At 36.5% G+C, this 13,643-nt stretch overlaps 1 protein-coding gene across 2 annotated transcripts in view; it reads right to left on the bottom strand.

Moving 5' to 3' along the window:
- LOC102528441 (histone-arginine methyltransferase CARM1-like) overlaps window positions 1–13,643 on the bottom strand; it is a 274,834-nt gene that overhangs the window by 34,552 nt on the left and 226,639 nt on the right. For both annotated transcript variants that reach the window (XM_072959540.1, XM_015242609.3), the window contains exons 6-7: window positions 6,325–6,502; window positions 861–951 (exon numbers count right to left, since the gene is read on the bottom strand). In XM_072959540.1, the coding sequence (XP_072815641.1) occupies window positions 861–951; window positions 6,325–6,502 (269 nt within the window). The remainder of the gene's footprint in view (window positions 1–860; window positions 952–6,324; window positions 6,503–13,643) is intronic.

Genomic DNA, 13,643 nt, shown 5'->3' with positions numbered 1-13,643 from the left:
CTGGCCCCCACTGGAAAGTCTGTGGCTTGTAGTTTCAAAATTACAGATTGAGCAGAAGTCATGAAATGCTGTAAAATCTATGGTGAGAAAGCCTATTTTTTAAGAAAAAATTTGGGAGAAAGAAAAACCATAACCATTTGATCCCATTCCTGGTAGAACTTTGTAACCTAGGAAACCAAAGCACTTCCTGCTTGCTGCCCCTTCACCAAGGGATGGTACTACATAGAGGAAGCCCTGGAAATCAGAGACTCCAATATGGTCATTCTCCTTCCCTCTTTTTTGTCAAAACTAGTCTCAGAAAAGAATGCCAGAAGGAATGGTGGTTTCAAACTGGCAGGGATTTTTGTGTCAGTTCTCATTTTACAAATTAAGAAACCACTTCTCAGGGGGTAAAGTGAACTGCCCCCAAAGCCAACAGCTAATTAGTAGGAAAGCTCTGAAAAAAACTGATGAACTCATTTACATCAACGAGTTCTCTGACAAAGGCACATTCTAGCACAAGCCATAGCCTCGGGCCAGTGGAATGGATGGAGAAAGAGGAGAAGGAGGGACGGCAGGCAAGGGGAGGAGGTTGTTCTTTCAGCATCAGGGCAGTCTTCTCGATGTTTGTTATTGCCTGAGCAGCTCCCTTATTTGCCTGTTTCAGTAGTTCTCAACAGGGGGTGATTCTGCCCTTCAAGGGGGTCTTCGGCAAGGTCTGGAGACATTTTTGGTTGCCACGGCTGGGGGGGGGAGGTGCTAGAGGCACGGAGTAGGTACACATCAGGAATGCTGCTAAACGCCCTACAGTGCACAGGATGGCCCCGCTCCCAGTATATGACTCTGAAGGAAATGGAGGGGAAGAGAGAAGAGAACCTTACCAAAAGTTGGCTCTGGAGTAGTGTTCCATGTAGAGCTGTTCGTCAGAAAAGGGGGCCAAGTGGATGTCGCTGAAAGTCGGGAACATCATTCCTGATGAGCAAAAGACAACAGACTCAGAAGCTGCCTCCTGCTGCCTCCTGCTGGAAGCGGACACTCACCTACCACTCAGCGGATTCCACTCTTCCGTTCTGTCTCAGTTATTACACACGGGCTGAAATGTAAATCTGCCTCAAAGCAATAACAAAATTACACAGAAGACTGGATGGGATATAAACAAGAAATACCAAAGCAAGTCAAAAGCTACATTATGATAAAAACTTAGGGTCCTAGGTGGAGCATTTAACCCGGCTTATTTGCCTTCTCAGCTATTGGCTTTTTTCTCTTTCTCTATCCCCTGTGCTTGAAATTCTGGGTACTTCTTTTATTTATTCTTTCTCTCATTTATTGTAAAAACAACTTAGCTTTGGAAATCATCAACATCCCATCACACTATCACATGATTATTCCCATTCTCAGACTCTGTTCATGAAAAATCATACTGACTACTTCTCTGCAGGCCCACCATCTTCCAGGCTGGGAAGCCCACAGTGGTGTTTGGTTCCTGCCATCTGCAGGGGAGAAGGCAGAGACTTTACGACGCAAATAAACACCTAGATCGGTGTGCCTGAAGTCGGGCCTCTCTGGGCAGGCAGACGTGGCAATCAGAATTATTACTCTTGTCATTTGGGGAGGCTTTTCTTCATAGTCATTTATTAAACTGCACGTGACAGAAAGATGAACATCAGCCCTATTTCAGAAACAAGGATTACTAAAAACCTATAGATCCTGTCACTATCATCATGAGAATTCCTAAAATTTCTGATTAACTCTGCCTTGAACATTTCTATGATATTCCCATGTATTAATTCATTGAATGCTCATAATACTATAAAGTACATTCTGTTATTATACCCACTTTATAAATAAGAAAACTAAGGAACAGGGAAATTTCAATGACTCAGCCATAATCACAGAGCTAATGAGCAGAAGGGAAAAATGCAGGGGTGAAATCTCACCCAGTTGTCAATGGCCTCATACTTAACTATGCTCCCTTTGATGTCTATTAAACTAGAAAAGGTCAGGGAGGAGGGTATAGCTCAGTGGTAGAGTGCATGCTTAGCATGCAAGAGGTCCTGGGTTCAAGCACCAGTACTTCCATTAAAAAATGAATGAATAAGTAAACCTAATCCCCCTACAAAAAAAGTAGAACAGATCATTTTATTTAGGGTGTTTTCAGAGGTGGTCAGAGGAAAACCATGATTGTAACATTACTCCTATTTCTCCATCTGAATCTCAAGCATTGTTGTCAAAACAATAATGACTGCCTGGTGGTTTTTCAATTTCAGGATAGAAGGATATGAAACAACTTTGGAAAAGTCATATCTATCATTATTTGTGTAAACTTGGGAAACTTCAGAGGAGGATCTTCTGAGTCCAAGCCTAACAGGAATTCCAAAGATACCAGATAAAATGGAGGAGAGGAAATCATCAAAGGTAAAATGTAAGACAGATTCCAAGAGTAGAAGAAAATGAATCATCTTATTTAATATACTCACTAAATGTCCAGCCCAAGAACTTCAAAAATTTCACATTAAGACAACCAGAAATAAAGACAAGATACTAAATGCATCCAGAGGGAAAGACTATGTCATTCTAAAGGTTCAGGAGTCAGGATGGCATGGGAATTCTCAATAGCAATATTAGAAACCAGAAAACAAAAAAAAGATGCCTTAAAAACACTGAGTAAAAAATGTTTTCAAGTTAAAATTCTCTACCCAGCAAAATGATAATACAAGGACTCAACAAATAGTAACTTCTCCACAAAGAATAAATGCTGAAGAGAGTGTGGAGAAAAGGGAACCTCCTACACTGTTGGTGGGAATGTAGTTTGGTGCAGCCATTATGGAAAGCAGTATGGAGATTCTTCAAAAAACTAAAAACAGACTTACCAGATGATCCAGCAATCCCACTCCTGAGCATATATCCCAAGGGAACTCTAATTCAAAAAGATACATGCACCCCAACATTCATAGCAGCATTATGTACAATAGCCAAGACATGGAAGTAATCTAAATGTCCGTCGACAGATGACTGGATAAAGTCGTGGTGTATTAATACAATGGAATACTACTCAGCCATAAAAAGAATACAATAATGTCATTTGCAGCAACTTGGATAGACCTGGAGATCATCATTCTAAGTGAAGTAAGCCAAAAAGAGAAAGAAAAGTACCATATGATATCACTCATATGTGGAATCTATTTAAAAAAAAAGACACAAATGAACTTACTTACAAAACAGAAACAGACTCATAGACATAGTAAACACACTTATGGTTACCTGGGGGGAAAGGGGTGGGAATGGATAAATCGGGAGTTCAAGATTTGCAGATACTGACTGGTATATATAAAACAGATAAACAAGTTTATACTGTATAGCACAGGGAACTACATTTGATATCTTGTAGTAACCTATAATGAAAGAGAATAGAGAACGAATATATGTATGTACACGTATGACTGAAACATTATGCTGTATACCAGAAACTGACATATTGTAAACTGACAGTACTTCAAAAAAAACACACAAAAAACAAACAAAAAAACCAGTAACTACTCAAGTACCCTTTCTTCAGAAGCTATTAGAGAATATTCTTTGCTGAAATGAATAGCGTAAACCAAGAAAAAGGGAGACAAAGGAATGATGATGGAGAGGCAATGTCTGGTAACCATACAAAAAGACTAGAGAGCTCCCAGTTGATGTGTGGTTGAGGAGGACAGAGAATTACAGGAGGAAGTCTTCCACAGAATAAATATGGATGGCATCTGTCAGACCCGCTAAAGCATGAAAAATATTGGTCATGAACAAATAGAAAACTAAACTAGTGAAAAAATGAGGCAATTAACTCCAAGAGAAACAAAAGATTTCATATGAAAATAATCATACACACCTACTACACCACCTGACTCAGCACTGAACAATATTTACATTGACATTGTAATGTAAACATTGATTATTGATTTAACCAAATAATAATCTGTCTATATTTCCTTATATTAAAAAGTTCTGAAATCCAAAAAGCTTTGCAAAGCAACAGATTTGCATAAGTGTGCAATGTCATTTGATGGTAAAACCTGACCTGAACTGACATGAGTTTATAGTCTTTATGTATCCCACTTGGTCTCCAAATTCATGTTTTTTTGCAGAAATATAATGTGTTTCATTATGGAGTGCTGCCTCAGATCCTACTGGAGGTATTAAGTAATACATGGTATTACGGGCTTTCCAAAGTCCTCCAGATTTGGAATTCTGAAATGTATCAGGCCTTAAGGGATTGGATAAGGGATTGAAGACCTGTAGAAACATATTGAGAGGATAGGGGTGGGGGTGGGTGCCTCAAGAAGGGAATGAGCTGTGATGCAGGAGAGCTAACTTCTCAACCAGAGAGTGACAAGAACAGCAGTATGATAATTTTACAAAGAAATATGTGGGTAAATAATAGAAACAACAGAGAATAGAGTTGGAAGGAATAGCCTTCGGGGAGCGGTCTCAGGATAGGCAGAGATGTGGCGGAGGGTTACTATTTCTCATTATAAGCCTTTTTATTATTATTTGATGTTGTAAACGATGTCTTATTTTGATGGAAAATAAAAATAATTAGTAAAAAATCAATCATCCTCCCCCTAGGAACACACTGGGTAGAAAGCCAATGAAATCAGTATTCATCTCTACTTGTCTAGTTAAAGATACATAGCCCAGTATAAAATTTCATATCCATTTCAAACGTCTGGGGAAAAAGGATGCCCAGGTATTAAGTCTAAGTTTTCGGCTTAGAGGGCAGCTCAACAAATGCATGTTGATTAACTATGTGTAAAACCTCATCATATGAAAGCACTTCACCATTTGAAAAAAAAATCTGGAAAACAATATAAAAATTCTTTCTGGGAGGTACTGAGGAGGAAATCCAAGCAGCTTTGTTCCTTTGCTTTCATCTCCCATAGTCCAATTTTATCACATGAACACAAGGCTTCCAAGATCATCTTGGATTGTTTTATAATAGGAATGCTAACAAAGTTCTTGACGTTAGGTATATTTGCCTAAGTTTATTTATTTTTGCATGAGTTTTTTTTTAAAGCCTATTTCTGAATCCTAAAATTTTGAAACATACAGGAAATTACAGATGAACTTCAGGCTTTACTTCTATGCATATCCTGGGTGACCTGGTGACTAGGAGTTGTACTTGTGCTTGCTGGTGTGTCTTCATTGGATGTCAAGGTAGGTGCTGCAACAGCGGTCATTTACAGTAAGTAAAACGGGCAAGGAACTGCAATTCTCATGAGAGAGAGAACTGTTAAGACTGACCAGTTACTTCCTAAGCCTTCATTGGAAGAAACGTGCTGTTGGAATGTGTCCACTCTCTCTGGTGAAGGGTGGAAATTTAGTGGATGTGCAGGAGCTGAGTGCGGGCTTCAGGGTCAGACAGATCCGTGGAGTCAAATCCCTGCTCTGTCACTTACTAGACGTGTGCCCTTGCCAAGCTGCTTTCCCTCATGGTGCTTCAGTTTTCTCTTCAAGAGTTGGGATCAAAATAGTGCCTCCTGCGAAGCCAGGTCTCAGTTGTGGCACTCTGACATTTGGGTTTGGGTAACTCTTTGAGTTGTGCGGGGGCTGCCCTGCACTTTGAAAGATGCTTAGTGACATCCATGGCCTCTCCCAGTAGGTGCTGGTAGCACCCCGTCCAACTGCTGTGACACCTCAAAACGTCTTCAGACGTTTGCCCAATGTCCCTGGGGAAAGGAGTGTAAAGTCACCAAGAACCTCTGCACTAACCCTTCAGGTAAATAAAAAACCTCCATCATTGATACTTTGTAAGGTTTTCATAAAATAATTTATGCAAATTGCTTAGCACATACAGACACTCGGTAAGCACAAAAAGAATACTGGACTTTGTAGTATTATCTCAATTATATGCAGTAATCATAGGGAAAGAGACACACAGTAGGAAAAGAATATGGTAGGAGCAACAAATGAAACGAGAGAGCTGTAGAGTTTCTCACATTATAGAAGATCAACACTTGAAAGGGCTTTAGAGATTACTTCCAATAACACAGATGAGGAACCAAAGTCAAAAGGTCAAGTGTTAGGCCAAGACTGCTGGGGAAAGAAATGACTTAACCAGGACAAAACTATCTAACTCGGAACTGGTCCTCTATACCATACTGAATACCATGCAGCACACCGCCATCAATGTTTTCTGGAGACCTGCTCATGTATTATGGAAGAATAAGAAGCGAAAATCAAAGAATTGGTGTAGTAGAAATGCTCTCTCCTCCTTTCTGTCAAGGATTAAATGTGGGGGAAAAAAGACGGCAACTTTTATGGAGAAGTTAGCCTATTTCCTAAACCAAGAATTGGCCAACTCACCATTTGCTTTCAGCCACTTTTTGGAATGAAGGTAACTTTCTAGCATCCTTTCATTGAACAGCATGTATCCCATTGGTTCTGAAATGATCACATCCACAGCCTCCGGAAGTGAGATTTCTTCAATTTTCCCTGGCAAAACAATGATCTTGTCTGAAAGGTGGTTATTTTTCACTAGCATCTGAAAAAGATAAAGTAGGGTACCAGTACTATTGTTACACACAATCTTATGAAAAATGTGTTTTGTAGTTTAGGGGATGATAGGGTGATAGGGATGGGACGGAGGTGAGATACTTGCTTCCATAAATACTATAAGAATATTTTTTCCTGCACAAATATTTCATCTTTACTAGAAATAAATTAGAAGATACAGATTTGGAACAAATAAAAATACCTATAATCAATACCACATACAAATAATAACTATTGATAATTTGATGTATACCCTTCAAGACTCTATACAAGTGTGAAAATGTGTGGTCTGTGTACGTGTGTGTACACAGGCACATGTACTTTTAGGGGGGTGTTATTAATGGCTTCAGCTTATTTCCCATTGTTCTACTGGCAAAAAAGATGCCCAAAGGCTCTGTACAACAATCTTGCATAACTTAATAATCCTGATCCTTATTAAATTATCCTCTGATATTTTGATTCCAAAAATGAATAATACTACATTCATTAGCCTTTTCTTAGAAGTACATTTTATAGTTACGTACTCAGTTTTGACATCCTCTGTATTCTATTTAATAACTTTGGACTCTCTTAAAAGAGGGAACTTGAAGAAAATATAGCCATTATATTTCTAATTATTTACTCTAAATGCCAAAAATGACAAGGTGATTGCATCATTACATTTATGCCTTGCTCCTCTCTGAAAAAAAATTTCCTAATAAACACCTTATATGTATTGGCAAAAATATATACAATACATTCATTTTCAAGTTGTGGTTTGCTGAGACTCTTAGATCTTTGCTCACTGTATTTGTATATAGTCAGAGACTCTCCATTTTGTATTTTTGTAACGTGATTCCCTTCTTCATCCTAAATGCACTACCCCAAGCATTCGTCATGACTGAGTTGCACTTCTCAATTTCTGATCACTTCTTCCCTATGCTAGGGTATCCTTCACCTTAACTCCAGGGTACTGCTCACCCACATGTGCCCTGTAACCTTGTTAAATGTCTTTTCTACTTATACTTTCTCTCTCTTTTTTTTAATCGAAGTATAGTCAGTTACAATGTGTCAATTTCTGGTGCACAGCACAGCACAAAAAAAATACATATATTTGTTTTCATATTCTTTTTTAAATCATGTTTTTCCTTCTAGTTTTATTGAGATATAACTGACATACAACACTGCATACATTTTTTTGTGGGGGGGAATAATTAGCTTTTATTTTTCTTAATAGAGGTATTAGGGATTGAACCCAGGACCTCATGCTAGCTTAGGCATGTGCTCTACCTCTGAGCTATACCCTCTCCCTCATACTTTTTCATTAAAGGTTATTATAAGATATTGAATATAGTTCCCTGTGCTATACAGAAGAAATGTTTTTTGTCTATTTTTATATATAGTGGTTAACATTTGTAAATCTCTAACTCCCAAATTTATGCCTTCTCACCCTCTTTCCCCCAGTAACCATAAGATTGTTTACTATATCAGCAAGCCTGTTTCTGTTTTGCAGATGAACTCATCAGTGTCCTCTTTTTTCTTTTTTTTTTAGATTCCATATATGAGTAAATATCATATGGTATTTTTCTTTCTCTTTCTGGCTTACTTCACTTAGAATGATGATCTCTAGGTCCATCCATGTTGTTGCAAATGGCGTTATTTTATTCTTTTTTATGGCTGATGGCTGAGTAGTATTCCATTGTGTAAATATACCACAGCTTCTTTATCCAGTCATCTGTCAGTGGACATTTAGGTTGCTTCCATGTCTTGGCTATAGTATATAGTGCTGCTATGAACTTTGGGGTGCATGTATCTTTTCAAATTAGAGTTCCCTTGGGATATATGCCCAGGAGTGGGATTGCTGGATCATACAATAAGTCTATGTTTAGTTTTTTGAGGAATTTCCATACTGTTTTCCATAATGGCTACACTAGACTACTTATTCTTTCAAAGAAATCAAGCAATCTTTAATGTAAAGAAAAACAATGAAGAAAACTATCTGAACATGCCATCCACTGTCAACATTTACCCAGGCACGAGGACATGTGGAATTCCATTCTAAAATCACTCCCCACATTAAAGTCAAGTTCAGAGTTTTCTAAGGAGAAAAGGCCTGAAGGGCAAAGCTTTTGGTGCCCTGCTTTTCTGTGTACATTCTCTTCTCAGGAGAGCCCATTCACCCACACAGCGGTAAGCACGGCCTTGCCATGAATGGCTGTCCAAACTACAACTTCAGGTTTCCTCTCTCACCTGAGCTCTGGTTATCACCGGGACGTTTCTACCAACCCACTCTGTTGCCTCAATCTCAAAAAGAGCCAACTTCAGCTTCATCTTAAAAACTAATTATTTCTCAAAAATTTTTGTATACTCTTTTATTTCCTTGATTCCAACTTGGTTACTGACGCCATAATCCTCAGTATCCTGGAGGCATACACAGTTGCTTCGCACAATTAGTTACTAAGTTTTCTTATTTATACTTTCCAGATATGTCTCACTTACACCTTTTCCTTTTTGCCTGCATCAACTTGTCCAGTTCCCAATAGCTTCAAATCTGGAATTTAAAAATAGCACTTATATAATGAAAATAATAAAAGCAGTGCCCACTTCATAAGCCTGCTTGAGGCTAAAACAAGGTAAGGCATTTCAAGGGGTATGTAAGTATTAAATAATTATTGTCATTGTTTCTATTAAAGAAAAGTGTTCACTAAAAGAGAGAAATGTAGATGAGCAAAGGCATGAAAGTAAAAAAATCACTGTGTTCCCATCATCCAAAGGTAGGCAGGGTATATTTCCTAGTAGATGGCTGAGTGTACCGCTGTTTATAAAAAATACACTTTTTGTAGTAATACTTCATAATTTTTTTTTCATGTATTATGTTTCAGACCATGTATCTGTGAATATTTTTAGCATCATGGCATACATAAAAAAGTAACAATCAATGTGATACATACTCCACACTGAGACTTTACAGAAAATAATCCTAAATTCTCAAACCCTCACGAAGATCAGAGACCTACTAAGGCTTCAGAGAGAGGATGTTACGAGCCATCAGAAGGGCAATTTGGGGTTCATAGGAAAGAACGTGAGTCTCACTATTCTCACTGGTAAAGAAGGACACACTACATAAACGAAAGTGAGAAAACAGGCCTGCCTGCAGGTCACTGAATCTTGTGACTTCATTTATTTTTGATGAGATTCAAAGAATACTAGCTCAAGAAACTGAAGATAAAGATTCTAGTCCCGCCTTTACCACTGAAGAGCTATGTGACCTTGGAGAAGTCACTTAAACTCTCTAAATTTTAGTTTCCCTCCTTGCAAAATGAGAGTTTAAAACTGGGTTGTTTTAGGCTCTTTTTAGTCCCAACATTTTATGATTAGGATAAAGCAAAATGTCCTCAAAGTACATTCCAGTCTATGAACATAAGGGGTTTCATGATCAAATAATTTTTGAACATATTTATAATACATATCCCTCTTACAAATTCAGAGTCCATTAGCATAAAAAAGGATTTTAGGAACTCTGCAGAAAACTGTTTGGTTTGGTGAAATCAAAGACATCCAAACTTATTTGAATACTTTGCAGGGTTTTTTTTTTTTTCCTGAATGATTATTTATCTTTCATAGATTTATCTTTAAGAAACAAAAAAATAGTTTTTTGAAAATCCTAGGTTTGAATACAATTCCTTGACAGAGATACTTGAAAATAGGATATAAACTCAACCAATAATACCTGTAAGACACAAAAGCAGCTAATTTCAGATATGAGATACATTTCAGTACAGATATTTTTATGTTAGCCTGTCATTTCAGAGTCCACTCTTCCAAAAATGAAACTCAGTAGAACTATCGTATCTAGAGTAATACACAACCAATATCCAGGAAGAGATCATATTACACTCAAATTATAAATGACCATTTTGGACAACCATCTGGCATTATTCAGTAAAACTAAAGATTTCAATGACTTAGAAATAACACTTCCTATAAATTTAAATTCTAGAGAAATTTTTGAACATGTGCACAAGATAACTGCACTAAAATTTTATTATAATATTGGTAATTATCAAGTAAAAGTTTTAAATAATCAGGAAGTAACTACTGACAGGGAAATGAATGAATAAATGGTTTTACACCCATACTATACTACTGAATAGTAAGAAAGACCTAGAGGTACATGTGTTAACATAAATAAATTTCATAAGCAGAATTTTAAGGAGGAAAAGAAAGAGGTTGCTGATGAACATACAGTATGATTCCTTTTATTAAAAAAGGTAAATGTATTCAAAAGTAAACTGTACTGATTAGGATATACTAAATTATTTTTTAAAACTCTTTTATGCTAAGATGTGGGTAACTTTTGGGAATGAAGGGAGGGCATGAAATTTGGGAGAAACATATAGAAATTTTAGCACACAGTTATACTATTCCAGTTGTTACACTGGGTTGTAGACATATATGTGTTTTTTTGGTTAGTATTCTTTATACCTTATATTTATATTCATCTTTATTTTTGTAGGCAAAAGTATTTTATAATAGGAGATTTTAAATTATGTTTTTAACTAAAAGAAAAGTTTGAGATTAATCATAATAAATGCAGATTTAAAAAGACAAAAGGATTTCTGAAATCAGAAAGAAACTAATAGACATGGAAGACAGATTAAAACAAAGCAGTATAGCAATAATTAATGTCTCAGAAGAACAGGAAAATGGAGTGGAAAAATCACTCAAAGGTATATTAAAATTCCTCTGAAAGAAAACAAACTGAATCTGTTAACAGAAAAAATACATAGCAGTCATAAGAAAATTTCATGCAATAATAACAACATGGAAATAAATTCTGCTCAAAGTTTTAGATTTAAAGAAAAAAGAATTAATTCCTTGGGCACCCATTCAGAAAAACAATAAAAAAGTCAAAGAAAATCAGGCTGGCATTAGACTGCTCTACAGTTATATTCATTTTAAGAAGACAATGGGACAGTGTTTACAAAATTTAGAAGAAAAAAAATTGTGACCAAAATAAGGTTAAATCTAGAGGAGGTAATATTTACATTTTCAACATGAAAGAACATATATGCCCTTTGTCAAAAAACTGCTTTGCCAAAGAAAAAAAAAAAACACCCAAAACCTAAAAAACAAAAAACATCTAATTAAGATGTGAATTAAATAAAGAATTTGGTAATAAGGAAGCTATATTAAAAAGACTAATGTCTAGAAATTAATCCATTTAATTATAGAACAAATACTAAAAAGTGACATGACTTTTGGTTATATTTCAAAGAGAATGACATTACACCTTGACATTATAAAAACAATATATAAAAAAGGTACAGGAGGAAGGAGGAGATATGAGAGTGCTGATGATTTCATTTCTTTCATAGGAAGGAGTAAATTTTTATCATGAGGTTAAAAAAATTCCAATTTCTAATGTTTTCCATAACTTTAGAGGAATCCTTTAGGAAGCAATTTCTCTTTATGTGAAGAAGAATTTATTGAAAGTTAAGCCATTTCTCTTCTTCTATTTTGTTTCTTTTTCTTCTGTGAAATTCAACAAAATTTGATTTAACATTTTAATTTAAAATACTACAGATCCTATAATCTAATTTTCCTAAAACTAAATCTCTCTACCCATTCTTTTCTCTGTATATTTTTATAGAAAAATGTCTGAAATGTTGTACCCCCAATATTAATAATTATTATAGGTGATTTAAATTTTTTCTTTGTAAATTTCTAAATGGCTTGATTTATTTCAAGGCACTATTTTTATAAATACAGCAAAGTGATTTTTCCTTATAGAAAAATATTAATAAAATCAGGAATCTAAGCAACTGTATCTGCCCCTTCTCTTTTCTAAGATTCCTCAGAAATACAGGAAATGACATAAATAAGAAAGAAACTTTAACATGCATGTACATTAAAAAATGCTAGCAAGGGAGGACAGAGTTTGAGGGAACTCTAGAAGATAGAAAGCAGATTGGATTGGATTGATGGAGAAAACAGAGTACATTATTCGGAACCCCTAAATAACAGAGCTAAGGAAGGCTTCCTGTAAGGGAGTTGGGGAGGAAAATCCCAAGTTTGGGAGGAAAATTCCAAGTTTGAGTCAGCAAATGCCAAAAGCAAAAGAGCCCCTGGGATTATCAGCTGGGCTAGTATGTCCACCCTCCCATCCCTTCCATATACCTTAGGTGGACTCTGTGAGACTGAGCTTACTGGGTTTTGTCCCTGGCTAACATTCTTAGCACTGTTTTTGTAATATGTCTTAGTAGGGATCATTGTGTAGATATTAAAGTCAGAAAGAGAAACACAGAATTGCTGGGGATAACTCTGGATTCCAATTTAAGACTCTGAGGGGAGAAAGCTATGTGGCAGTGCCATCCAAAGTTCCATTCCTGAGGATAAAACTCTTTATTTCAGCAGTGGTGCAGGTCCCTAGGCTATCAGTGAGCTATACACATATCCATGTACACATGCAGGGAATCATACCTGACAACACATCTTCCTCACTGAGCAACGGCTTTGGTCGGCTATCTCTCTTAAGGGAGAGGTGTATCGGGAACTCAGATTGCACTACCTATGTTAAGCAACCTAGTCCTTCATGCATCATCTGACAGTGAGTAAACAAGGATCTCCAGACACTGGAGGAAAATAAATGGCATGAAAGAAGAAATTGGAGATTAACAAATAGAACAAATGACTCCAAAAGAAACATAGGATATCATTTTTTTGAAAAAAATTAACCAACCTTAGGAGAGATTTTATAGCCATAAAACAAAAATAGGCTACCTTCCTAGAAGAAATGGACAAGTTTCTAGAAACATATAGTTCACCAAAACTGAATCAAGAAGTAATAGATAATCTGAATAAACCAATCACTAGAAGTGAAAAAGAATCTGTTAAAAAACAACAACAGCAGCAACCAAAACCTAAACAAACCCAACACTTCCCTGCAAACAAAAGCCCAGGACCAGATGGCTTTACTGGGGAATTCTACCAAATGTACAAAGTAGAACCTATACCAATCCTCCTCAAACTCTTCCAAAAGACTGAAGAGGAGGGAGCACTTCCAAACTCATTCTATGAAGCCACCATCACCGTGATACCAAAACCAGAGAAAGACACTGCCAAAAAAGAAAATTACAGGCTAATATCTT

Source organism: Vicugna pacos, chromosome 4, assembly GCF_048564905.1.
Source record: "Vicugna pacos chromosome 4, VicPac4, whole genome shotgun sequence".
Taxonomy (NCBI): Eukaryota; Metazoa; Chordata; class Mammalia; order Artiodactyla; family Camelidae; genus Vicugna; species Vicugna pacos.
This window is presented reverse-complemented; position numbering and strand designations above follow the sequence as displayed.